This window comes from Hyperoodon ampullatus (genome assembly GCF_949752795.1).
Source record: "Hyperoodon ampullatus genome assembly, chromosome: 18".
Taxonomy (NCBI): domain Eukaryota; kingdom Metazoa; phylum Chordata; class Mammalia; order Artiodactyla; family Ziphiidae; genus Hyperoodon; species Hyperoodon ampullatus.
In genome coordinates, this window is record NC_136931.1 from 37,227,191 (window position 1) to 37,254,933 (window position 27,743).

A 27,743-nucleotide genomic window follows, 5' to 3' on the forward strand; every position below is an offset into this window, starting at 1 on the left:
GCAAGGTTGGTTTTTCAAAGATGGCCCAGATTGAAGCAAAAAGGCCATGCCTTTGTGTTCTGCATTAGACACTGCATGCAGGCAGTCCCCAGGAAGGGGTTATAATGTGTACAAACCAGCTCCCTTTGGCTGAGAACAGTTTTTAGGTAAGAACCTAGCTGTGAGCTATCAGCAACCAACACTTGGAGCAGCTCGGTGAATATTGCCTCAGTCCTGAAGGGAAGGTCTGGACTGTGTCACCACATCCACTGTGAACTATATGAGTGCCTGGTCAAACCTATCTGCTTTCATATCATTATAAAAATGTAGATATAGTAGGGGAGGGTCTGAGGAGGAGAGATGCAGAGGGTATGTCAGAACTCTTTGTACCTTCCGCTTAATTTTGCTTGAATCTAAAACTGCTATAAAAATAAAGCCTATTTTTTTTAATCAAGTGCAAGTCTGATTAATTGGAGGCCAAAGATTAACTTGGTTATTCAGGTATTGTCTACCCAGTTTGTGAAATATTCAGACCCTTTGTTCCTTTCCTTTTCTCTGATTGACCATATTCCCATCATGTGGCTCTTTCATTACCTCGTCAAGCAAAGAACTTTTAAAAAGTTGAAATTGAACCCATTCATTTTACCCACAAGCTCTAGCAGAAAATTTGATAGGAAAGGCTGTTTGCTTAAGGCAGGTTTTACTTCTAAGATCACTAATGCTCCCCTTCTCCTTGTCTTAAACTAAAAGTCACTTCTATCATATGGAGAACAGAGTCATTTAGAAAGTCATGTAAGTAAAGTGCAGCATGCACATTCTTACAATGATTACCCTAACAGTCCAGCACCTTTGGGCTTTTCTGCAGCTGATACATCTGCCTTCCATTCATCCATTTATTACTTTCTTTGAAGTTCAGATCCTGTCGAACTGCCCTTCACATCTATCATTTTTCTTCCCCACTGATGTCATAGATCACAGTTTTATGACAACCTAAAAGAAACAAATGCACACTATACTCCCCCAGTTTTCCATATATCAAATGTATTCCCACTTGTAAAATTATTTCATGATAAAGTGAGCCTTCTTCATATTGTTTTGACATCAGATCCACTTGATCATAGTCTGTTATGTAAGATATGACCCAGTGTGAGACTAAGAGGAAAAATGTGTGCACCATATGATATTCTTTATCACTTGAGTTAAATTATGAATTGAATAAATGCTCTTCTGTTACCTATATATTCCGACCTGCTACAGGCAACCTGTCTCATATATGGAGAGAGGAAATAATATTCAAATCAGCAACTAATCTCACCCAAATTCCTTCATTTCCATGCTGAAAACCCCAGAGTCTTCATTTTCATTCAACTATGGCTACTCACTCCCGTGGCCATACGGTGGACCTTATCTGCCAGAAATGTTTTACTTTTGAAATCTCAGTACCATCCATCAACTCTCTGATCAAAAACTATTTTTCCAGCCCTCTCACTCTTGTTATTATAACTATACCTATTCAACTTTAAGTCTATTAGTTTCTTGACCTGTATCAACCTGTTTTCTTTACCTCCTTATTTAGCTACCATATATCAACCATCACTTTTGCCACTACCTTTAACTCCCATAAAGCACTCTCCTTTTACTCTACCTGCCTGGCGAAATTACAACCCTGGGTTGTTAATCCAGCTATCTTTCTTGTTCACTCCTAGATCTAAGCTACTGGGCATTTCTAAAGAAAAATATACAGCCCTGAATATTGTCACCACCAGTGATTCATAGTCATCAACCTCAAATGAGCATTCCTAATTGTATCATAATCTTATATGGACCCCTAGGCACCCTTTTCTCCCATTCATTTTCCCAGGTTACTTTCAGAATTTTCTCTGTGTCTTAGATTTTCTGCTGATTGAGTATGAAATGCATAGTTATAGGTTTTTAGGTATTTTTGCTGTTTGGTGTTCTCTAAGCTTCCTGGATCTGTAGTTTGATGTCTGTCACTAATTTTGGAAAATTCTTATATTATTTCTTCAAATATTTCTTCTGTTCTTTTCTCTCCTTTTCCTTTTTTTTTTATAAATTTATTTATTTTTGGCTGTGTTGGGTCTTCGTTGCTGCACGTGGGCTTTCTCTAGTTGCAGCAAGTGGGGGCTACTCTTCGTTGCAGTGTGCAGGCTTCTCATTATGGTGGTTTCTCTTGTTGTGGAGCACAGGCTCTAGGCATGCAGGCTTCAGTAGTTGCGGCTCACGGGCTGTAGAACACAGGCTCAGTAGTTGTGGCTCATAGGCTTAGTTGCTCTGTAGCATGTAGGATCTTCCTGCACCAGGGCTTGAACCCATGTCCCCTGCATTGGCTGGTGGATTCTTAACCACCACACCACCAGTGAAGTCCCTTCTTCTTTTCCTTTTGGTAGTCCCACAACACATATGTTACACCTTTGTGTATGTAACCTTTGTGTAATTGTTCATGGATATTCTTTTCCAAATTTTCATGAGTTTTTCTCTTTGCAATTCAGTTTTGGAGGTTTCTATTGATATATCTTCAAGTTTACTGATCCTTTCGTCTTTTGTGTCCAGTCTACTGATGAGCACATCAAAGGCATTCTTCATTTTTATTGCGGTATTTTTTATTTCTGCCATTTCCTTTTGATTCTTTCTTAGAGTTTCCATCTCTCTGCCTACATTAACAGTCTTTTCTTGCATGTTCTCTACTTTTTTCCATTAGAGCCTTTATCATATTAAATATTAAATTTCTGGTCTGATAATTCCAACATCCCTGCCATGTCTGAGTCTGGTTCTGATGCTTGCTTTTTCTATTCAAAATTTGTTTTCTGCATTTTAGCATGGCTTAAAATTTTTTTCTTGAGAGCCAGACATGATGCATTGGGTGAAAGGAACTGTGGTAGATAAGCCTTCACTATGAGGATTTATGTTTATCTGCTAGGAGTTAGACTGTGTTACTGTTTGCAGTAGCTATGCTGTCAAGAGGCAAAATTTTCCTCTAGTGTCTTTCTTTTGTCTCTTCTGTTGTCTTTGTGTCACCCTACAGACTTCCTCTTAAATGGGTCTGAGGTTTGCAGTTCTTTTAACTGTAATCTCATTATTAGACAGGAGCCCAGTTGATGTGGTGGTAAGGTATAAGACTGTGGTAGGAGAAGCATCCTATCATCCTGTGTCTCAGTTTTTTAGTGAGCCTGTGTGGGCTGTGACTTGAACAAGTGCTTCTCAGCTTGCCCTCCTCTATAGGTTAAACAAGGAGGCTAGAGGGGGCTGAAGTTAGGTATTTCCTTTCCCCCAGGTTGATTAGTTTTTGGTAAATCCCAAGTTACTTAAGCTCTAGTAAAAGAGTTTTCCTTAAGGGCAAGCTGTTGTGAAGGAGAACAGAGAGCTCTGGGCATATTTTTAACTGGTTACTTTACTCTCTGTGCTAGAAGCATGAGGGTTTTTTCCCCCAATCTTCCTCTTGAGAATTTGATGGAACTCCTGGAGGTAAAACTTGCAAAAGTGTGGCTCCCCTAAGACTGCCTCACTTTCTCCCCCAGAGTTTTGAACTCTCAAACTAGTTCACACTGGTTCTCCACTAATGTCACAATCACAGTTTAAGTGTTCCTGCCAGTACTGGCTCTAGTTGCAGTCTTCTGGTTCTGGGCTTCTGCTCCCAGTAAGCTGTGATCCTCTGTATCCACCTCTCCAGTTTTCAGGGTAGCAGTTTGCTCTATGACCTTAGTTCTCTGATGGATCAAAGCAGAGTTGATTTTCAGTTTCTTCAGCTTTTTTTGTTGTGAGTACAGCAATGATGACTTCCAAACTCTACATGTCGGGCCAGAAAGAAGCTCTCCTTGCATTTTTATCAGTATTGCTTTATTTTGTTTGTTAATTTCTTACAGTTTTATTGCAGTATAATTGACATGCAATAAACTGCACATATTTAATATATTCAATTTGATGTTAAGACATATATAGTGTATATGTATATATACACTATACCTTCTTAATGGAGATATGTAAATGATTGATAGGTAGATAATTAATGTCAAAATAATGAATATATCATATCTGAAAGTTTTTTTGTGCCCCTTGGCTATCCCTCCTTCCCACCTTCCTTGACCCTCCTTCCCTATCCCACTCTTCCTCAGGCACCACTGATAGGCTCTCTGTCAGTGTAGATTTATTTTAAAAGTTGTTTTTGTTTTCTTACTTCATGACATTTTCAAGATATTTTCCTCTGTGACATTTATTGCTCTTTACTGTGAATTCATTTTTAACTTTTTTTGGAAAATTTTTGAATACATATAAAAATATACACTAGTATAATAAAACTCCTTGTGCCCATTACTACCATCCAGCTTTTAACACTGTCCTCATATACCCAGTCTTATTTCACCTATGCCCCCACCTACTACTTATCCCCCTTATGGCCCCTCTTAGATTATTTTAAGGCAAATTCATCATATCTTATATTCTGTAAATACCTCACTGTGAGGTAAGGACTTTACATATGAAGCTGGAAATTCTTATTCTTCATAAGAACTATTTTATGTTCTTCTCAATTTTCCCTTACAGCCAATCCCAACTTCCAGTTCTTAGAAATTCACCTTGCCTCCTACCTCAAAGAGAAAATAAGAATGTAAAATGGGAATTTCTTCAACTATCTGCAGTAACTTTGGGGAAATTATTTAACCCTTATTAAGTCTCTTTCTCCACATCAGTATAATGGGGAAAGTCATAGTACCCACTTATATTAGTTTCCTATTGCTGCTAACAAAGTAACCATAAAATTAGTGGCTTAAAGCAACACAGATTTATTCTTACACATTTGAGGTCAGAACACTGAATGTGCTTCATGAGCTAAAATCAAGGTGTCTGCAGGGCTCCATTCCTTCTGGTGGCTTTGGGGAGAATCCATTCCCTTGCCTTTCACGTCTTAAAGCCACCTACATTCCTTGGCTCATGGCCCCTTCCTCCATCTCCAAACCCAACAGTGCAGCATCTTCCAGTCACTGACCCTAACCCATCTCACCTTCCTCTTTCACTTATAAGGACCCTTGTGATTACATTGAGCCCACACACCTTGATAATCCAAGATAATCTCCCCATCTCAAGATCCTTAATCACGATGCTTGCTTCAGCAGCACATATACTAAAATTGGAAGGATACAGAGAAGATTAGCATGGCCTCTGTGCAAGGATGACATGTAAATTCATGAAGTGTTCCATGTTCTTAAGAGAAAAAAGATCCTTAATCACATCTGCAAAGTCCATTTGTAACATAAGGAAATACATTTAGCAGGTTCTGGGAATTAGGATGTGAACCTCTTTAGGGCATGATTTTTCTGCTTACCACACTCCCACCTAAATTTTTTATTAAGATTAGAGGAGTTAATGTAGGTAAATCACAGTGGAGGCCTAATACACAATAAATATTCAAAAAGTGTATCTGCTGTTATTTGTCAACGTTAATGTTTCTTCCCTGCCTCTATAACATCCCTTTATTAGTAAGGATAGTGAGTTCCAAATATTTGAGAAATGTTGGTGTTCTGTCTGCCTTCAGAATAGGACTAGAGGTCTACTTGACTTCTTGATTTTTTCCTGTCTTATTTTCTTATCTAATATGTATTAAATCTTTTTTAATACATATCACAGAATTTATGAAATCTGAATATGGAGGATATCAATATTTTCAGTGAAAGCTACCATAAACATCCGTGAATCAGAAGAATATATTCCTATTTCCTAATTTTTTCTTTAAATACTCAACTAATTTTTTGAATTTTTTATCCTCAGCATAAGGCATATTTTGGCCTTCCTCTGTGTTAGTGGAGATTATAGCTTCTTTCCCTGTCACTTGTTAATTCTTTTTACCAAAGCCTGGTGCATTTTCCCACTTTATAAATTATGAGTTTAGAAGCAAGCAGATGAGTACTTTTCCGTTTGAACACCAGAAGAGTTTAGAAGTAGTCCTCTCATACTCTATGTACAAAAAGAGTCTGTGCACATTCCTTTTAAATACCTCCATGAGGGCAGAGATAGTATCGGTTTTGCTTGCCAGTGTATTATAGAACCTAGCACAGGACCTTGTGCTTAACAGTTTGTCAGTTGCCTTCTGTAGCACTAAAATGTAATCTGTTCATCCACACCCATCTCTTTTCCTTTTTCCCTTGACTAAAAATTAATGCACCAGTTATGCTGTGGGTCCTACATACCTCTCAGGGACCTCATTCCATTGCTTATTCTATCTGGCCAGTGTATTCAACTCCACTTCCCTGTCGGTGCCTTCTCTTCAACATTTAAGAATACACAACTCTCTCCTATATATAAATGAATATACAAGTACCTTGCAAAACCCCACGTCCCCTCTGGCCACTGCCTAATCCCTGATTGCTCTTCCAGCCAAACTTCTTGAGTTGTGTACAGTAGGATCTCTCCAGTTTACTTCCATATCCTTAACCCACTGTTGTAATCAAGCCTTTGGCGTCACACCACTGAAAACTGCCCTTAGATTCTGCTGACCAATTTTAGGAACACTCCCTTTCCTTGGCTTCCTTTACGCTCTCCTTTCCTTGATCCCCTTTTACTTCTCTGGCCATTCTCCCAGGTTCCTTTATGGACTTTTCCTCTGACCATCCTTTAAATGTTGCTGTGTCTCAGGGTTCCACCCTAAGTTCTCTTCTCACTCTATGTGTACTCTTGAAGTATTTCAGTCTCTCTCCTGACTTTTTTTTTCTAGTTGTAATACTGATTACTCCCAAATCTATTTACCAGCTGTCTCTCCTGAGCTTCAGACCTTTATATCTGAGTGTCTTACAGGGACCTCTAAAACTGAAATCTAGTGTGTCCCCACAAAAACCCACTCCTCTTCTCATGTTCCCTATCTCAGTAACCTTTTCCTTTCCCTCACCCCTCAAATCTACTAGATTATTATTCTCTCCCTTTAACTGTCCCTTCTCTCTATCCTGTTACTTTAGTTGAGCTATCATTATTTTTGGCCTGACTGGAGTCATCTGAGCAATCCTTCAAAAAGCAACCAGAGGGCTTCCCTGGTGACGCGGTGGTTGAGAGTCTGCCTGCCGATGCAGGGGACACGGGTTCGTGCCCCAGTCCGGGAAGATCCCACATGCTGTAGAGCGGCTGGGCCCGTGAGCCATGGCCGCTGAGCCTGTGCGTCCGGAGCCTGTGCTCCGCAATGGGAGAGGCCACAACAGTGAGAGGCCCGCATACCTAAAAAAAAAAAAAAAAAAAAAAAAAGCAACCAGAGTGATCTTTCTAAAATACAAACCTTCAGTGGCTTCCCTTTGCCCTTAAGAAATGGTTCTAATTTAGTTTATTGAGTTAGAGCCTCTGTTTATCTCTTCAGCCTTATCCCTCGCTGTTACTCCTCACACCCTCTCCCAGCTCTCTGTCAGCCACACTGCACTCTACTTGTTCTGTGTGCTCTCTCACTTGCATATTATTCCTCTACCCTGAAGCCTCTTCTTCTCATCTTCTCCAGAGTCTTTCCTGTGATCTTCAGGTGAGCTTTTAGATGATATTTCCTGTGAGAATCATTCCCTGGCTCCCCTTTGACATAGGACTAGACACATGTTCTATTGTTTCTTAGCACTCTGTGCTTAGTTAGTCCTACTACTTACCACTTCTGTTATGTAGTTGGTGAGTTATCTGTATTAAGTCCTTGAAGAGGAGAGGCTGTGCTTGTTTATTATTATTCTGTCCTTACTCCCTAATGTAGTGCGTTACACATAATATAATAAATATTTGATGTATTAATAAATGAGCTTTCCCTAAAATTTGGGGGGTTTTTAATGGTCCTTCATTGATAAATTTACCATACCATCTCTTACCAAAATCACATATTCACTGTTAAGTGTGAACACTTGCAAAATAAATTACAACTTATTCACAAGAGAAATGCACTCTGCAAAGCCCTGATATAAAGGGAAAACATCCCTTATTTATGTTCCCTGAGATATGTCTTTTTACAGACCTTTACAAAGGAAAATTATCTTACAATTTTAACAGGAAAATAACCAAAATTAAAGAAAATAATATATTGAATTTAATGTCTTGAAGAAATGAATAAGAAACAATATAAATATTTCAGCATTGAACTAAATTGAGCAATGCAACTAACACTAATGAAGATAAGGAAAAATATCAGTGGGTGTTTATGAAAAACATGATTACCTTTGAGAAAAATAAAGTCCACACTATAAGTCAGCTATTTTTCTAATATTTTAGAATCATAAATTTATGTTGCTTAATTAAACCTGACACTGATTTTATATATAATATGTATAATATCATGTAAGACATATTAAGATAATATGTCTTGTAAGTTCTTCCAGTTTTGTTTTACCTTCCAGAGCCAGTGATGTAGAATATACTTGGTGTTCATTGTAGGAGCCCAAGTCCTTAAAACAAATCCTTAGATAATCAGGTACTTGAGACAGACGTAGAAACCACCAAGATTTCTCCAGGCTACTGAAAAAGATGCTTTCTGAATAAAATAGAGGCATTCCAACCCTAATTTTTTTTTAACATTTTTCCTTTATTTTTGAATTGTAGCCAGCAGTAAAAGAAAATAAAGACTCCCCGCCAGCCCTACCCCCACCCCCCGCTTCCCCTTTCTTATCTTCCCGTTTCCCAATATGTGGAAGTTACTACTGTATCCAGGTTGTAGAATATTGTTTCTGAAAAATTTAGGAACTTAATTTCAGGTTGACTGTTGTATATTTATTATACATTGTTTGTGTGCTAGGCTCTGCCTTAGGCTGTGAAGATAGGATATTTAGAATATAAGTCAACCCTAATTTTATAATAAGTCAACATGCATATAGAGGACAGCTAGTTTTAAAAAAGCTATGTAATACAACAACTAAACTACATTACATCAGTATGACACATCCTAGAATAAGAAAAAAGGAACCAAACAGTTCTTTTTTACTTATAGTATGGAAAAGTTGAGAGATCAGTAATGTTTTTTAATTTAACTTCCTGAATTCTTTCAAATATCAGACATGACATTTTAAAGGAAAGGTAGGATAATCTGTGGGAGATTTGTACTAAGATTTTCACAAAGAAAGTGAACTTGCTAGATGATGGGGTACAGAGCTCAGCATTCCATAGGAATAGCTTATTCTTAATCCTTTCTTACCAAAATTTATTAAGTCAATTTACTAAATATTTTCAATGAAAATATGTTTCTGCTTTTTTAAAAAAATTTTTGAGAAAACAGTTCATTTTATAGAAATCCTGGTATGCATTCTTTTCATTAAGCAAGAACTCTTTGCACTTAGACAACAAAGATTATCATACCACTTGCCATAGGTTGCATCCTCAAAAATGTGTCTGGAAAATTCTCATGAAACTAAGGATGTGCAAAAGCAGGACCAGGTCCATTCCTAGACACCCTGACTCATAGCCTGCTCCCACCATTTACAAACCTTTATCTGTTCAACTATGGAACTGATATGTCTCACTATATAATGGAAGAAACTGTCTCATGGAATTTTGAAGAACTCCATAATTATTCACTCAATACAGGAAGTTAAAAGTGATTGCTTATTTTGTATATCATTAAAAGTATGACCGTGTATATTAAGTACGTTTTCCTTACCCCATGTATATGGAAAACATTTATAAACCTTAAAACATAAGATTGGCATGTAACCTCCTGTTAGAGTGATAAGTCTATACCAGGCAAACTACTTCTTAGAAGTTTGTAATTTCTGCATTATTACTTCTCCTGTTGGATGGAACAGGGTGAGAAATTCCACCCAGTGGACCAAATCCAGCTTGCTGCCTGTTTTTGTGAATAAAATGTTAGTGGAACATAACCACACTCATTTATTTATATACTGTCTATGGCTGCTTTCATGCTACAACATCAGAGTTAAGTAGTTGCAACACAAGACCTTATGGCTCACAAAGCCTACAATATTTACTATCTGTCTTTTTAAAGAAAAAGTTTGCCAACTCCTGGGCGAGAATAACAACTACAATAGAAAGTAAGTTACTCTCATCTTTCTCTGATTTGCTGTGTGTTCTGACCAGTACACCTAAACTTTTTTAAGCCAGCATCCTAATTATCCATTTAATCAGATATTTTCCTTTTCTGAGATGTTCCCTCCAAATCATTTTTAAACTCTCTTGTGACACTGCATAAAATACAGGAATCTTTTATTTGAAATGCTCTACTTATTGTTGAAGGTAAGACTACTCCTCTCCATGGTTATGCTCTCTCTCTGAATTTGTCACGTGCAAATTAAAATTTGCTTCTACATTTTAATAAAGGTTACTTAATGCTAAAATATCTATATTTTCTGCTGTATTCCATGTGCCTCTTTGCTTGTCAAGGCAATTCTGCTCCCACACACATTCCAGCAAGATTCTGCACTTCACTGTACCTAGCTAATAGATAGCATAAAGTTTGCCTTTAAGAGGAGAAGGTCGTGCTGTTTTATTTTATAGTTATGCATGAAAAATGAGTATGCTGATGTCATAATAGTATGGGTCATGAGTAAACAGCTACACAATAAGTACTTTAAGATCATACCTTTTACAGCTAAATAAATTAAAATAAATGTAAACATTGCAGATTATATCACACAATTCGGAAAGCTTCTTAATGATCCCAATACAAATCTTTCTCTAACTAGCTTTCAGTTCTGTGAAATTTCAATTCTGTGGGCCCTCATTTAATTTCTTTGCCTTTGTACTGGTTGAGAAAGGAGCACTGCTACTAGAGAAACAATTTTCTGCACCACTAAAAGCAGCTGAAAAGAATGAGAAGTGTTTCAAACATTGTTTTTTATGCACTCAACTATATTAATGGTTTTATTGTCTTGTATTCAGTCAAAATCCAATCAGTATACAAAGGTGTAGGTTGCACTTAATACTCTCATAAACTGCTAATTTTTATAATGTATACAAAGTGTAGTCCCAATAGATCAATGGCTCTTAAAGAGGGGTCCCCAAACCACCAGCATCAGTGCATCTCCTGGGAACTTGTAAGAAATGCACACCCCTAGGCCTTACCAAGACCTACCAAATAGGAACACCTTGGGATGCAGCCAGTGAATCTATAATTTAATAACCCCCCCCAGGAGATTCTGATATATGCTAAAGTCTGAAAACCACAGCACTGGACTTTTAGAAAAGGGATTACTGTAAGCTAACAACCTTGTCTTCTTACACAGCAATTATATATACTCAGAAGTGGAATTTCATCCAAACATACATTCTTGCAAATAAATTATTCCTGTAGTTTTAGAATCCTACAGTACACTAAAGAAAATGAATGTTAACTTGATAAATGTTTCTGGTTTTGATCAAAATAATTTTATTCACTTGGTAGTTCAACATAATTGAAAATGAGATATCACTACCAAAAAAGACATTAATTTATTTGGCCAAAGTAAAAAGATAATAGTGCATACATATTGAGCACTTACTGTGTGCCAGGCACTGTTCTAATTATTTTACACATACTTACTCAATCTTTACTTCAATTCGATGAGATAGGTACTATGATTATCCCTAATTTAAGTTGAGGGAACTGAAAGTTAAATAATTTGTCCAAGGTTATACAGAAGATAAGGGGAAGAGCAAAAATTTGAACCCAGATTCTCTGACTCTAAAAACTACATTCTTAGTTTCAAAATTTGGAAAGCTGATATCTAAAATATTCTCATGACATGAAATATTTGGAATAACTCACAGGCCTTTAAATTTTTGTTTTAATCACCTCAAACTGCCTTTACAAAATACAGTCGGAATTTATTTTCTCACAGTTCTGGAAGCTGGAAGTCCAAGATCACGAGATCAGAGTGCTAGTATGGTCAGGTTCTGTTGAAGGCCCTCTTCCTGACTTGCTTCTTCTCACTGTGTGCTCACATGGCCTTTCCTAGCTTTGTGCACAGGGGGAGACAGAGAGAGAGATCAAGTTCTCTGGTGTCTCTTCTTATCAGGACACTAGTGCCCTCATGAGGACCCTGCCCTCATGACTCTAACCCTAACTACCTTCCACATATCATCACATTAGGGATTGGAGCTTCAACATATTAATTTTGGGGAGGCACAAACATTCAATCTATAAGAATTAAGAAAAGTATTTCAGAGAAGTAAGAAAGAAGTTACGTGAAATTTTCACAGATGTGTTGTCATTATTGCTGATTGATATTCCCATAGTTTGCATTCCCAGCATATTAGCTTTTCAGGTTTTCATAAAGGAATTCAAGGTACGTGTACAAATACTTAAACTAGAGGAATTAATTGTTTCAGAAATCCCTAATCCTTTTAAATTGAAAATTCCTTAATGATACAATCACTTCCCAAATAATAAATTTATAAAAATTGAAATTCTTTGGACCACCACTAATATAACCTAGGTATGTAAAAGGTATTAAAAGATACAGCAATACTCCTAGCATCTCTACTATATTAGAAGAGACACAAAGTAAAAGTTATCCAAGTTTTTGCACTTGCTGAAGATATAACTCTATTTACTACATTTTGTACTAAACATTCATATGGAGGTAAATCGCACTATTTAAGGGGGAAAAAAATCCTGAAACATGTTTAATGCTATGACATAAGGGTTAAGAAACCAAAACACATAGGCACATGTATCAGTCATATCATTTCCATTGGGAAAGGCAGAGTAGGGATTGAATTACTCATTATGTACATGGTACAGAGTAGCAATTCTCAAACTTCTTGTTCTGAAGACTACAAATAGTTTTTCTTAAGTGAGTTTTGTTATCAATATTACTCTATTTGAAATTAAAACTGAAACAACTTTAAATGTTTTTATTAAATCATTTTAAAACAATAGACCCATTACATGTTGACCTAAAATAAATAGTTGTTTTTATGGAAAAATAACTATTTTCCAAAATACAAAATTAATGAAGAGTAACATTCCTTTGTATTTTTTTCAAATCTCCTTAGTACCTGTCATTTAAAAAAAAAAAAAAAAAACAAGATTCTCATATCTCCTTTTGCATTGTTTATTATTGTTTTGGTTGAAATATTAAAAAAAAATTTAGCCTTACACAGCTGTATAGTAGAAAAAGAGAATGTTTCATATCCTGTTCAGATAACTGATAGTATACCAAAACTCAACAGTGGCAGTTACTTAAAGGTTAGTTGTAATGTGGAATTTGAAACTATGTCAGTGAACATTTCCAACTCTGTCACATTACCCATTGGTTATTTAGAAGCCTGTTGTTTAATTTCCACACATTTGTGAATTTCTCAAATTTCTTTCTGTTGTTGGTTTCTAATTTAATTCCACTGTGATCAGAAAACATACTTTATACAATTTCAGTACTTTTACATTTATTGGGACTTGTTTTATGGTCTCGTATATGGTTCCCCTTAGAGAATGTTTCATGTGTGCTTGAGAAGATGTATTCTGCTAAAGTTGGGTACAGTGTTCTATACATGTCTACTAGATCTAGTTGATCTCTAGTGCTGTTCAAGTCTTCTTTTTCCTTGTTGATCTTATGCTTCATTGGTCTATCCGTTAATGACACTGCTGTATTATTAATAATTATAATAGTATCCAACAACCATTATTGTTGAATTACCTGTTTCACCCATCAATTCCTTATGTATTTAGGGCCTGTGTTATTAGGTGTATTTATGGTTATAATTGTTATGTCTTCTTGATGGATTGATGAAACTGTCCTTTTTTATCTCTACTAACATTTTTATCATAAAGTCTGTTTGTGTCTGTTATTAGTATGGCTACTCCAGCTCTCATTTGGTTACTATTTCCATGGTATATCTTTTCCATGCTCTTACTTTCAACCTATTTGTTGTTTTTGAATTTAAAGTGTGTCTTTTATAGACAGCATATACTTGGATCATGTTCTTTTATCTATCCTGCTAATCTCTGCCTTTTGGTAACAGTGTTTAATCCATTTACATTTAATATAATTACTAATAAGGTAGATTTATCTGCCATTTTGCTATTTTGTTCCTTATATATCTTATGTCTTATTTCTTTCTCTGTTCCACCATTACTGCTCTCTTTTGTGTTACATATTTTCTAGAATTTGATTTTAATTCCCTTGTTTTTTGTACTCTATATTTGAAGTTATTTTTTTAGTGTTTCCTCTCAGAATTAGTTTCCATTGTAACTTAGAAAACAATCTACTTCATATTAATACCAACTTAGTTTCAGTAGCATAAGCAGACTTTGCTCCAATATGCCTCAGTTTACTCCCCCCTCCTTTGTGCTTGTATTTTCATGCATATTACATCTTCATGCATTGTGAGCCCAACATGGTTTTTTCATTATTACTTTATGCAGTAGTGTTTTAAATTAGATAGGAGAAAAGAGCTACAAACATACATTTATAGCATCTAGTAAATTTACCTATTGTTACCTTTACTGATACTTTTTATTTATTTCTGTGGATTTGAGTTCCTGTCTAGTGTACTTTCAATTCAGCCAGAAGAACTCCCTTAGTATTTCCTGTTAGTTAGGTGTATTAATGACAAATTTTCTCAGTTTTTATCTCACAATGTGTTAATTTTCCCTTCATTCTTAAAGGATAATTTTGCTACATTTTAGACTTCTTGGTTGACTATCTTTTCCTTTCAACACTTTAAATATTCATCTTAACTGTCTTCTGGACTCCTGGGTTTCTGATGAGAAATCAGCTTTAATCTTATTCAGAATCACTTGTACATAACAAGTTGCTTATCTCTTGTTGCATTTAAAATTCTCTCTTTGGCTTTCAACAGTTTGACTATGATGTACCTTGGTGTGGATCTCTTCAAGTTTATCCTACTTGGTGTTCATTGAGCTTTTAGATGTGCAGTTTCATGTATTTAATTAAATTTGGGCAGTTTCAGACATTTTCACATCACATATTCTTTCTGCCTCTCCTCCCCTCCTTTCCTCTGGGACTCCTATTATTGTTGATATTCTTGATGGTGCCCCACAGGTCTCTGAGGCTCTGTTCATTTTCTTTATGTTTCTCATTTTACTTTCTGTTCCTCACACTAGATAATCTGAATTGACATATCTTCAATTTTATTGATTCCTTCTTCTGCTAATTTAAATCTGCTATTGAGCCTCTCTAGTGAATTTTTTATTTCAGTTATTGTACACTAGAATTAGTGTGGGATTTTTTGTGTGTATGACTTATATCTCTTAATTGATACTCCATTTGGGAGAGATATTGTTCTCATAATTTCCTTAAATTCTTTACATCATTTCCTTTACTTTCTTTGAACATATTTATAATAGCTGATTTAAAGTCTCTACCTAGTAAGTCAAACATCTATGCTTCCTTGGGGGAAATTTCTATTGACAGCTTTTTTTTTCCCTTTGTATGAAACATACTTTCCTGTTTGTGTGTGTCATAATTTTTTGTTTTGAAAACTGGACATTATAAATAATGTGTTCACCCTGAAAATCCCCCCCTTAAGTTTGTTGTTATTGCTACTGTTTGTCCAGTGACTTTCCTAGATTATTACTGGGAAGTCTTTATTCTTTATTGTATATAACCATGAAGTCCTTATTCAGTAAGTTTTAATTGTCAGCTGCGAATGGACACAGTTTTTCTTAAATAAAAGATTGAGAGATTAGGGCCTTCTCAGTTCTTTTGTCTGAAAACAGGTTACACATATGTGTGGACTTCTAGATTCCCAGGAATATGTCAGAGCTTTTCAAAGTCCCCTTTGAACATCTCATTCACATTTTTCCTTTTAAGATTTGGTCAACCGCTCATTAGCCCAAATTGATATCTCTGTCTCAGGCAGCATCAATAAAAACAATTGCTAATGATTGTTTTTAATAAACTTCCAGTTTGATAGAGCTGTTCACACTGAGCAAGCTCTCAGTCTGGCCAAATAAAGACAAATATTGAGAATGGAGCTTTTCAGGGAACCGCCAGACAGGTCAAATAGTGATAATTCTCTGACGATGGAACATTAGGGAGATCCGCCCCTCCCTTTGCTGCTAAGCTGTTCATTTTCAAAGCTACCTTAGTAGCAAAGCTACTGGTCTTCAGGACTACTTCAGAGCTGGGGAGGGGTTATGGGAATAGGGCAGATTAAAAAACAATAAACACTGTTTTAATGAGATTCAGTTGTTTTTCTTAGATACTCCTTGATTCTTGCAAAAAAAATTTATTTTAACAATTTTTGACAGTGTTCTTATTTCTTTTATGGAGATTTTTTTTGGTCCTTACTAGATCTAGAAGTGATTCTCCCCTACTCTGTTACTTCAAAATCCATTGGTCTGTCTTGTACTTTGAATGATCTTTCATGTATGCATGGTTTTGTAACATCATGCATTGGCCATTTGAAAAATATTGGTTTACTGAGTTATGCATATCTTCCCAATTTTAACACGCTTCATTACATACTATTTTAAAATCACATTTGTTGATATCACTGCTGATCCCATAAGTAAAGTTTTTAGGTTTTAATGTGTCAGGCTCATGGTGGTGGATACAAGTCTTCCAAAACTCAAATTTCATTTATAAGCTCAAATTTTATCAGTAGCAACAAATACTATCAATTATCATCCCAAAAGTGACTTTCAATTTGTCATTTTCAAGAGAATGTTGGCTAATACCCAAGTCTGAATAACCATAGTTTAGTGCCACTGCTAATTACCAACCCTTTTACCAATGGGATTTTTGGACTCCAGGGGTCCTTGCACCACATTTTGAGAACCACTTTGTAGAGGAATCAAGTCTGGATTTCTGGACCTTGTCTTTCAATATCAGAGTGACTGGTGCATGGTGAGAAGTTAATTTCAGCTTTAGGACTCATAACAGACACTTGCTTACCTGATTTTTTTAATTGACTATAGGACAAAAGAGAAAAGCCTATATAAATCTGTAAAGTAAGATACTATGAATAGGAGTATGAAAATTTCCAAATGTGAATTAGAAAGAAATATTCAAGAATATAATTGGGAAGTTTCACAAAAAACAATACTTATACCCCAAGATACCAATCTTCCAGTACATAGACTAGACTATGGGTAATAAAATAAATTTGAGGTTATAACACTGTGATAAATATAGCCTCATAAGTATTATCTCCAAGCCTTATTGCAATGAGACAGGTTTAAAGTATTAAAAGCATACCCTATTACAAAGAAACAAACCTAGGAGAGATGAAATAATTTATGTTAAGAAGTGTATACCACATTAGCAATGTTTGTTGCTAAGCATGTGAAGCAACTTACAGCTGGTGGGAGTATAAACTGGTAATACCACCTCAGTAAGAAAAAGAGTAGGCACCACCTGGTACAGTTGAAGATGCATATATCATATGACTTTACAGTTCTGCCTCTGGGTACATAACCCCTGATAAATGTTTTCACTTGTACATCAGGTGACATACATAAGAATGCTGTGTTTATCATGGCAAAAAAAAAAAAATGGGAACAAGCATTGATCAACAAAAGAATGAAAAACGTGTATGCTATAATCATGCAGTGGAATACTTTACAGCCATGAAAGTGAACTACAGCTACTCATCCTTAATCATGGATGAGTCTCAAATTAATGTATTTTTTAAACAGTCACCGAAGGATACATACAGTATGATTCCATTTACATAAAAACTTAAAATAGGTATAACCAAATATATTTTAACATTTATGTATATGATAAAACTTATAAAGAAAAAAAGGAATAATTGCATGAAGAAGATAGTTGAATAGAAGTTAAACTATGAAGTTAACTGTGATTTGCTTTAAAACTGCATATATATGCAGGAATCAAGATGGCAGAGTAGAACTTGGAGCTCACCTGTCCCCACAAACACATCAAAATTACATCTGCCTGTGGAACAGTTCTCACAGGAAACTAACTGGAAACTAGCAGAAGAACTCCTAGAAAACCAAAGCTGCAAGACAGATCTCCATGTAACCGGATAGGATGGGGAAAAAAAGGCATTGGGTTAGGACCTGCACCCCTGGGAGGGATCTGTAAAGAAGAGAAGGTCCACACAGGCTGACCCTTGCCCTGAGGAGCAAGCTAGTTGAGCCACAATCTCGGCATTCCAGTCCTGGGATCCTGCATGGAGGAGACAAACCCCCTTACCTGCTGGGAAGTCTGCTGAGATGGACAAAAGGGCTGGAGAAGCCTAGACTCTAATCACAAGGAGTGCACATGTGCTGGCTTGCCAACTGTCAGGGCAGAGAGAACCTTGCACTGGTGGCTGCCACCTTGCTGCCCTTTCCAACTGAAAGGGGCAAAAACACCCCAGCCCCACTCACTCCACACCACAGTTTGGCATGAAATCTGGGAAAAGACTCAATCTAGCTATGCAGAGACAGACTGGGGCACAGAAATATTAAAAATCATAGAAGAATACTATGAACAGTTATATGCCAACAAGTTGAACAACCTTCCAAAAAATGGACAAGTTTCCAGAAACATACAGCCTGCCAAAATGAGTCAAGAAGAAACATAATTTGGAACAGACCAATCACTGGAAGTGGAATAGATTCTGTAATTAAAAGAAAAAACTCCCAGCAAACAAAAGTCCAGGACCAGACAGCTTCACTGGGGAATTCTATCAAGTATACAAAGAGATTACACCTATCCTCCTCAAACTATTCCAAAAACTGAAGAGAAAGGAACACTCCGAAATTCATTCTATGAGTTCACCATCACCCTGATACCTAAACCAGACAAAGACATTACAAAAAAGAAATTTACAGGCCAATATCTTTAATGAATATATATGCAAAATATATATGCAATATATATGCAAAAATCGTCAACAAAATATTAGCAAACCAAATCCAACAATACAGAAAAAGGATCATACACCATTATCAAGTTGGATTCATTCCAGGGTCACAAGGATGATTCAACATACACAAATCAATCAATATGGTCCACCACATTAATAAAAGGAAAGACAGAAATATATGATCATCTCAATAGAGGCAGAAAAAGCATCTGACAATATTGAAAATCCATTCATGATAAAAAACTCTCACCAAAGTGGGAGGGAACATATTTCAACATAATAAAAGCCATTTATCACAAACCCAGAGCCAACATAATACTCAGTGGTGAAAAGTTAAAAGCCTTCCCACTAAATTCAGGAACAAAACATGGATGCCCACTATCACCACTTCTATTCAACATAGTATTAGAAGTCCAAGCCATAGCAATCAGACAAGAAAAAGAAATAAAAGCTATCCACATTAGAAGGGAAGAGGTAAAACTGTCACTATTTGAGAGGACATTATACTCTATGTAGAGAACCCTAGTTTCTCCACAGAAAAACCAGAACAAATGAATGAATTCAGCAAGTTAGCAGGATACAGGATTAATATATAGAAATCTGTTGCATTTCTTTTTAGTAATAATGAAATATCAGAAAGAGAAAGTAATAAAAAAAAATCAGGCTTCCCTGGTGGCGCAGTGGTTGAGAGTCCGCCTGCCGATGCAGGGGACACAGGTTCGTGCCTCGATCCGGGAGGATCCCACATGCCACGGAGCGGCTGGGCCCGTGAGCCATGGCCGCTGAGCCTGTGCGTCCGGAGCCTGTGCTCCACAGCGGGAGAGGCCACAGCAGTGAGAGGCCCATGTACCACACACACACAAAAAAAAATCCCATTTAAAATTACATCAAGGGCTTCCCTGGTGGTGCAGTGGTTGGGAGTCTGCCTGCCGGTGCAGGGGACGCGGGTTTGTTTCCTGGTCCGGGAGGATCCCACATGCCGCGGAGTGGCTGGGCCCATGAGCCATGGCCGCTGAGCCTGCGCATCTGGAGCCTGTGCTCCCCAGCGGGAGAGGCTGCAGCAGTGAGAGGCCCGCGTATGGCAAAAAAAAATAAAATAAAATTACATCAAAAAAGTAAAGTATTTAGGAATAAACTTAACCAAGGTGGTGAAAAACCTATATGCTGAAGACTATAGAACACTGATAAAGAAACTGAAGATGATTCAAACAAATGGAAAGATATCCCATGCTCTTGGATTGGAAGAATTAATATTGTTAAAACAGCCATACTGTCCAAAGCAATCTGCAGATTTAATGTGATCCCTATCAAAATACCCATGACATTTTTCACAGAACTAGGACAAATAATCCTAAAATTTATATGGAAGCACAAAAGACCCAGAATTGCCAAAGCAATCCTGAGAAAGGACAATAAAGCTGGAGGTATAACCCCCGCCAGACTTCAGACCATACTACAAAGCCAAAATAATCATAACAGCCTGGTATTGGCACAAAAACAGACACACAGATTAATGGAATGGAACAGAGTCCAGAAATGAACCCACCCACCTATGGTCAGTTAATCTACTACAGAGGAGGCAAGAATATACAATGGAAGCTGGAGGGACCAAAAGCTAGTACAGTAGCCTTTGCCTCCCTCCTCAACTTCTAAACTTACCAGACGCAGGTGAAGAGAGGAAGAAAGAAAACCAGAATATTCCTGGACTGCAAGAACCTGACCAATCACTGACAGCCGCAAGCCTGCTGCCTCCACTGCATCCTGTCTGCGTGTGATGGGTGTGCTCCTGATTAACTCCTCTCTCTCTCTCTCTCTCTCTCTCTCTCTCTCCCCTCCCCCCTTCTTCTTCCTCTTCCCCTTCCTCCTCCTCCTCCTCCCCCGCCCCCTCCCCCCTTCCTCCTCCTTTTCCTCTTCTTCTTCCTCTTCTTCTTCCCCCCCCCCCCACTCTTTCTCTCATTCTACAGCGTGCTGTGGGTTTGTTCTAGTAAATTTGAGAATGTTTGGGTCCTGTCATCTCAGAGTGACAACCGGACAGAGGAGGAATCACAGAGAGGTTTCATATCAACTAAGACCTGTGTTGAGTATCTCTAAAGAACAGTCCAAAGTGAGCAGTTCTTAAAGACTCGTTCCTGGGGACAACAATGGGTTACGGTCCATCCTGTCTCAAGAACTCCTGATTAGGGCTTCCCTGGTGGCGCAGTGGTTGAGAGTCCGCCTGCCGATGCAGGGGACACGGGTTCGTGCCCCGGTGCGGGAAGATCCCACATACCGCGGAGCGGCTGGGCCCGTGAGCCATGGCCGCTGAGCCTGCACGTCCAGAGCCTGTGCTCCGCAACGGGAGAGACCACAACAGTGAGAGGCCTGCGTACCGCACAAAAAAAAAGGAGAAAAAAAAAAAAAACTCCTGATTAATAAATGAATCCAGGCTCCCACCCCACCCCAGAAACCGGGTGGGCTTTTTTTTTTGCTTCCTGCAGCTCCCACCAGTCCATTGGCTTCAGGGAGTGCGTGTGCTGTGGGAGGTCTCCATCCCATCTGAAGCAAGGAAAGTAATGGCCCAACACAAATTCTTCCAACAGGACTCTTTACTGAACATACACACTACCCCAGGAAGAAGTACCAGCATGGAAAACTACTTTACTCTAAGTCACAGAAGCCGAAGGAGCTAAAATTTAGCATCGCACAGTTTTCTGTGAGATGTATATGCATGATCAGCAAGCATGGGAAATTCGAACCAACCCCTGCAGGGATTGCCTTGGGCTACAATCCAATTGTCTTGGATTCTATAAGAAAAATCCCTTTGAGAGAGCGTCCCATTCAAAATTTATTCATATGTAGCTTGAAAGCCACCCGGGTTGTCCTATCACCTGCAGCAATTATTCACATGCAAGGGAACCAAGAGAGCATGTCCTACTTTGAAGGTCAAAGAATACCAAAAATACAGGAAAGGTGTGTTTTGGGGGACAGTGAGAATAGTGTTCAATTTGTGGGATAAGACCAAATTACAAAGTTGTTATTTTAAAGGGCTTTTAAATGCTACACAGGATGAACTGCCAGCATCCTGAAGAATTATAAATAGAGCTTCATGTTTTTGTGAAAATGCCATATATTCATTTCAAAAAGTGCTTGGTTCCAGTCTTATTATCAGTGCCTGTCAGTACAGCACGATGTTTAAGAGTGTGGACCCTGCAGCCAGACTACCTACGTTTGATTCCTGACTGCTACTTACTAGACATGGGGCCCTGTGCAAAGCCCTCATTTTTCTCATCTCGAAAATGGATATAACAGACTGTTGAGCCAATGCATATAAAGTTATTACTACTGTATCTGGCATATTGTAGATGTTCAATGAACTTTGGCTATTATTATGATTGTTTCTAGGAATCTAAAATTCTCAGCATATTCACTGAGATTAGGGTAATACTAAAGACAGTTCAGTGAGACCTGGTAAATGGTATAAATGCACAGTGAATTCTTCACTTAAAGCTCTACCAATATTCAGTGCCTGAACACAATCCTCACTTCTCTAGCTGGGACACTGCATTTTGATATTTGATCATGACATCAGAAGAGACTAAATTCACAGAAAGACTTAGAAATTCCACTTGCTCGTAAAATAGGATAACTGAATAAAAAAATGAAAAGTATAAAATTTGTTTAGACTTCCTCACCAACTCTATTTTATCCTCCAAAAGGAGTGTTTTAGGGTCAATCTCACTAAAAATTAAATTTATTAAGGGAGATAATACAAGCAGTTATGCTAATTAACAAGTGTTAGAGCCATAAGATTAGACAGTTAGCTTAACACTGTCTATGTTGTCCAGATAATTAGATGAAAACTTTCCTTTTATTTATTCCATTAGCCCAGCTAATTTATGGTAATTCCCTATAGCCTTCTTGCCTATAGATTTTATGGATCTAAGAGACCTAGATTCTATATAAAAATTAAACAACTGGGGATTTCAGAAGCAACATGAAAAATATATATATATGTATACAGTAGAGAAAAGACAGTCTATTCAACAAGTGGTGTTGAGAAAGCTGAACAGCTGCATACAAATCAATTACAGCACTCCTCAAACCATACACAAAAATAAACTCAAAATAGCTTAAAGACTTAAATATAAGACATGACACCATAAAACTAGAAGAGAACATAGGCAAAACATTCTTTGACATAAATCATAGCAACATTTTCTTAGATCAGTCTCTCAAAGCAAAAGAAATAAAAGGAAAAATAAATGGAAACTAAGCAAACTTAAAAGCTTTTGCACAGCAAAGGAAACCATCAACAAAATAAAAAGACAACTTATATAATGGGAGAAAATATTTGCAAATGATGTGACCAACCAGGGCTTAATTTCCGAAATATACAAACAGCTCATACAGCTCAATAGCAAAAAAAAAAAAAAAAACCCAATTAAAAAATGGGCAGAAGACCTAAGTAGACATTTCTCCAAAGAAGACCTACAGATGGCCAACAGGCACGTGAAAAGATGCTCAACATCACTAATTATTAGAGAAATATAAATCAAAACTACAATGAGGTATCACCTCACACCAGTCAAAATGACCATCATCAAAAAGTCTACAAATAGTATATGCTGGAGAGGGTGTGGAGAAAAGGGAACTCTCCTACACTGTTGGTGGGAATGTAAATTGGTGCAGACACTGTGGAAAACAATATGGAGGGTTCTTAAAAAACTAAAAATAGAGTTACCATATAATCCAGCAATTCCACTCCTGGGTATATATCTGGAAAAAAAACTTTAATTCAAAAAGATACATGCACCCCAATGTTCATAGCAGTACAATTTACAATAGCCAAAACATGTACAATAAATAACCCAATCAACAGACAGTTGGCTTAAGAAAATGTGGTGTATATACATACAATGGAATATTACTCAGCAATAAGAAAGAACGAAATATTGCCATTTACGGTAACATGGATGGTCCTAGAGAATATTATACTTAGTGAAGTAAGTCAGACAGAGAAAGACAAGATATCATTTCTATGTGGAATCTAAAAAATAATACAAATGAATCTATATAAAAAACAGAAACAGATTCATAGATGTAGAAAACAAACTTAAGGTTACCAGAGGAGAGAGGAAGCAGGGAATTTTATTCAATATCTTGTTTTTAATAACCTTTAAAGGGATATATGGGAAAAATAACTGAATTACTATGCTGTACTCCTGAAACTAACACAATATACTTCACTTTTTCAACTGTACTTTAATTTTTTAAAAAACATGCATATCTAAAGAAAAATGCTTTCTTTTGCCTATCTACAAACAGCAATATAGATATAGAATTTTGGTAATTCTTTCATGGAAGTAGTATGTTGTACAAAGCATAATATTCTTCTTTCTACATAAAAATACTTCATTAACAAGTTTGTTTTTATTTTTTGTGTGATAGTCTATTATGAAACTTATTCAATTAGTAATGTCATATGAGTAATTCCATTCTTGTAGCAACCTGTTTTCTCATGGTCATTGAAACAAATGAATTTCTAAAGTTCTTAAAATATCAATCAGGCTATTGTAGCATCAATGAAATTAATAATTTCTTGCCTGTCATCTTAAAGGAAAATCATTTGTAGTGCATAATTAAACTATCTAAACTTCTTTATTAAGTTTTCCCTACTTTATTGGGAAGCACAGTAGAATTTTTAATTCTGCGAAGTGTTCAAAGCATTTCTTGATCATTTTCTCATCTCTTCTTAGGATACCCATTGCAGACATTGGTTTCTTTGTACCCCATTTAATTAACTTTGATTTCTAAAGGGAATAAATCATTGTATCAAGGTGTGAGGAATGTTCCAGAAATAGAGAACAATACACAAGTTGGAGATAAACCTCACCATTGTAACTAGGCTCTGCCAGTGATGTTTTCCTTGAGTGGAAAATAATGTATTCTCTAAGTCTAGTGCAGGAGATAAAAATGTTTTGGAACTACTCAGCAATATTTTTTATTCTATTATGATTATTATGGATGGATTTTATTTATTTTTGAGAAATTTTATTTATTGAGAAAATGTAAACTATGCCCAGTTTGTTCCAGAAGGGAAAAGCAATGCTCTATGTTCAACAGAAATGTCATAATAAAACTATTCCAGGTGGGAGCAAAAGTAGTAAAGAAAATTTTGCCTAAAATACTCATCCTTATGTAATAAGAAAATACATGATTAGATCTTAGAAATATCTAATAAAATTAATGAACTATATAAATACAACTATCAAATCATTTAAAGTGTTAAGAATTTTCTACTAATACAGGGTTTTTTAAATAGATAACACTGGTTATCTATTTATGAACATGTTCTCTAAGTAACTGCCATCTATGTAAGAATTTTATGGAGGAGTATTTACTTTTTATGATAGATTTGCCAGAAACTTCAAATGATGCACTTACTTTCCAAGGCTTAACTATTTCTTTTTTATTGCAGCCCTTTGGAGTGAATCAGCCTGGACCTTATATCATGTATACAACTGTAGATGCAAATGGATATCTGAAAAATGGTTCAGGTAAGACTTGATATGCATAATAGCACCTTTAATCAATATATTAACAAAGTAAACTGGATGACAAAAATTATCATCATGTTTTCACATTCTTTATAAAATCTTCACTTTTTATATTATACTTTGTCTTTCTGTATACTTACATCAGTAGATTACAAAAGGTCCTCATGACAAATATATTAACATTAAATTCTTCATATATCCCTGTTGTATGGAGCCACATAATTATCCTTATTTTTCAGTTGAAGTAACAGAGAGATTGGGAGCATTTACTTCAGTTATCTTGATCAAAGTATGAAATAGTAAATTAGTTAACAGAGCTCATCTTAGAAGTAAAAATTAGGACTCCAATCTACTCCTAGATTAATCCTAGTTTTTTCATATGTGGACTAGAAAATCCTAGTTTTTTCATATGTGGAATATTATACAAATTTATATAATATTATGTAATCATATATTTTGATATATGATTATAAAGAAAAATCTTGTTTTACATTTGAATAAAGGGAAATGCAATCAGTCAAGACAAAAGGGAAATAAGACTAAGCAAAGGATGTCTGATCTTGACAGATGACTAGCTGACTGAGATACGATCCAAATCACCATAAATACAACTGTGAACATTTCAATTCTCTAAGGAGGAAAAGGAATCCTAACATATTCATATGCTTCTTTCAGAGTGCTAGAGTCCTAACCATGAAGAAGTACATGTAAACAGAGTTACTGTTACTCCTCCATTTTTAAATGTACTAAAAAAAGGGAAGAACTCATTATATAGCCATTTTCATTTTATATAATGGCATAACATAATATACCAGAGTGCATTTCCTTTTAAGCTAATTGTACACATTTAATACTGTCATCATGCTACTGCATCAGCACAGAAACATTCCATGAAACAAAAACTGTATGAAAAATTCAAGGAGAAATTTACAGACTCAATTACAGTTTACCCTTGAACAACATGGGAGGTTAGGTGCGCCAACCCTCTGTGCAGTTAAAAATCTGCCTATAACTTATAGTTGGCCCTCATTCCTCCGTATCCTCCAATTCAACCAAGTGTGAATTGTATAGTACTGTAGTATTTACTATTGAGAAAAATCTGCATATGAGTGGAACTGCGCAGTTCAAACCTGTGTTATGCAAGGGTCAACTGTATAGTCAAATATGTTAATGTACCATTGTCAGTCAAGGAAACTTAAAATAAATCTGGATATAGTTGATTTGAACAAATTACTTATTTACATTTTAATTCATATATATATTAAACTGTATATAAAAGATTCCAGGACCAGCTGGTTTTATTTTTTATCATTTAACTCTTTGAGACTTTCAAGATGCACATAATTTTAGTTCTAGATTAGATGTTTCAGAATGCAGGGGGAAAAAATGATGAAGTTACTTATTTCATTTTATGAAGCTAGTATAACTTCATAAAGCTAGTATAACTTTATGGCTAGTATACAAAGCCGTTATACCCAAAAGCAAAAACTTAGCTGACTGGTGAATTATCAATCAAAAATGCTATCTAAAATACTAACAATTTAAATTCATCTGTATTTTGAAAGAATTACTTACTTAAGACCATCAAGTAGGTGATTACCTCAGGAATGCACTGATGGTTAAAATGGGGAAAATTTCTTTATTATCATAACAGTAAATCAATCTTTTAAAGATTTGTCTCCCTCTTTTATTTTTTCATATAATGTATATTGTGTAAATCTTTCCATGTCTGTTCATCTAGCTAGTCCTAATTTTTTTTTAATTGAAGTATAGTTGACTTATAGTGTTATATTAATTTCAGGTGTACAACATAATGAGTCAATATTTTTATAGATTATATTCCATTTAAAGTCATTAAAAAATATTGGTTACATTTCCTGTGCTGAACATTATATTCTTGTATCTTATTTATTTTATATCTAGTAGTTTTTAACTCTTAATTCCCATCCCCTATCTTGCCCCTCTCCCCACCACTCTTCCCTCTGGTAACCACTAGTTTGTTCTCTATCTATGAGTCTGTTTCTATTTTGTTGTATTCATTTGTTTGTTTTATTTTTTAGATTCCATATATGTAAAAACATACAGTATTTGTCTTTCTCTGTCTGACTTACTTCACTAAGCATAATATGCTCAAAGTCCATCCATGTCGTTTCAAATGGTAAAATTTCATTCTTCTTAGTTCTAGTTTCTTTTGGAATTGTTTTGTATGTGGATACAGTAACTGGATAATTTGCTGGTTTGTTTTTTTTTCAATATAACAATACAACAGTAAAGATCTATGTGATATATTTTTGTGCAGTTAAATGAATAATTCTCACTTCATAGAAAAGTACTCATCAAACTGTTAACATGTATCTTGGGAGAGCAAGATTTCAAGAGATTCACTTCCTATTTGGTACATTTCTATAACTATTTACTACTTTTAGTCCTTTTTTTTTTTTGCGGTACACGGGCGTCTCACTGTTGTGCCCTCTCCCATTGCGGAGCACAGGCTCC

General features: G+C 36.1%; 1 protein-coding gene across 1 annotated transcript in view; it reads left to right on the forward strand.

The window, feature by feature from the left end:
• The window catches only part of ITFG1 (integrin alpha FG-GAP repeat containing 1), a gene marked incomplete at its 5' end in the record, with an annotated part of 260,202 nt that overhangs the window by 199,580 nt on the left and 32,879 nt on the right, over window positions 1-27,743 (forward strand). The window contains one exon of the mRNA XM_079722990.1: window positions 25,169-25,247. Coding sequence (XP_079579116.1) covers window positions 25,169-25,247 — 79 coding nt within the window. The remainder of the gene's footprint in view (window positions 1-25,168; window positions 25,248-27,743) is intronic.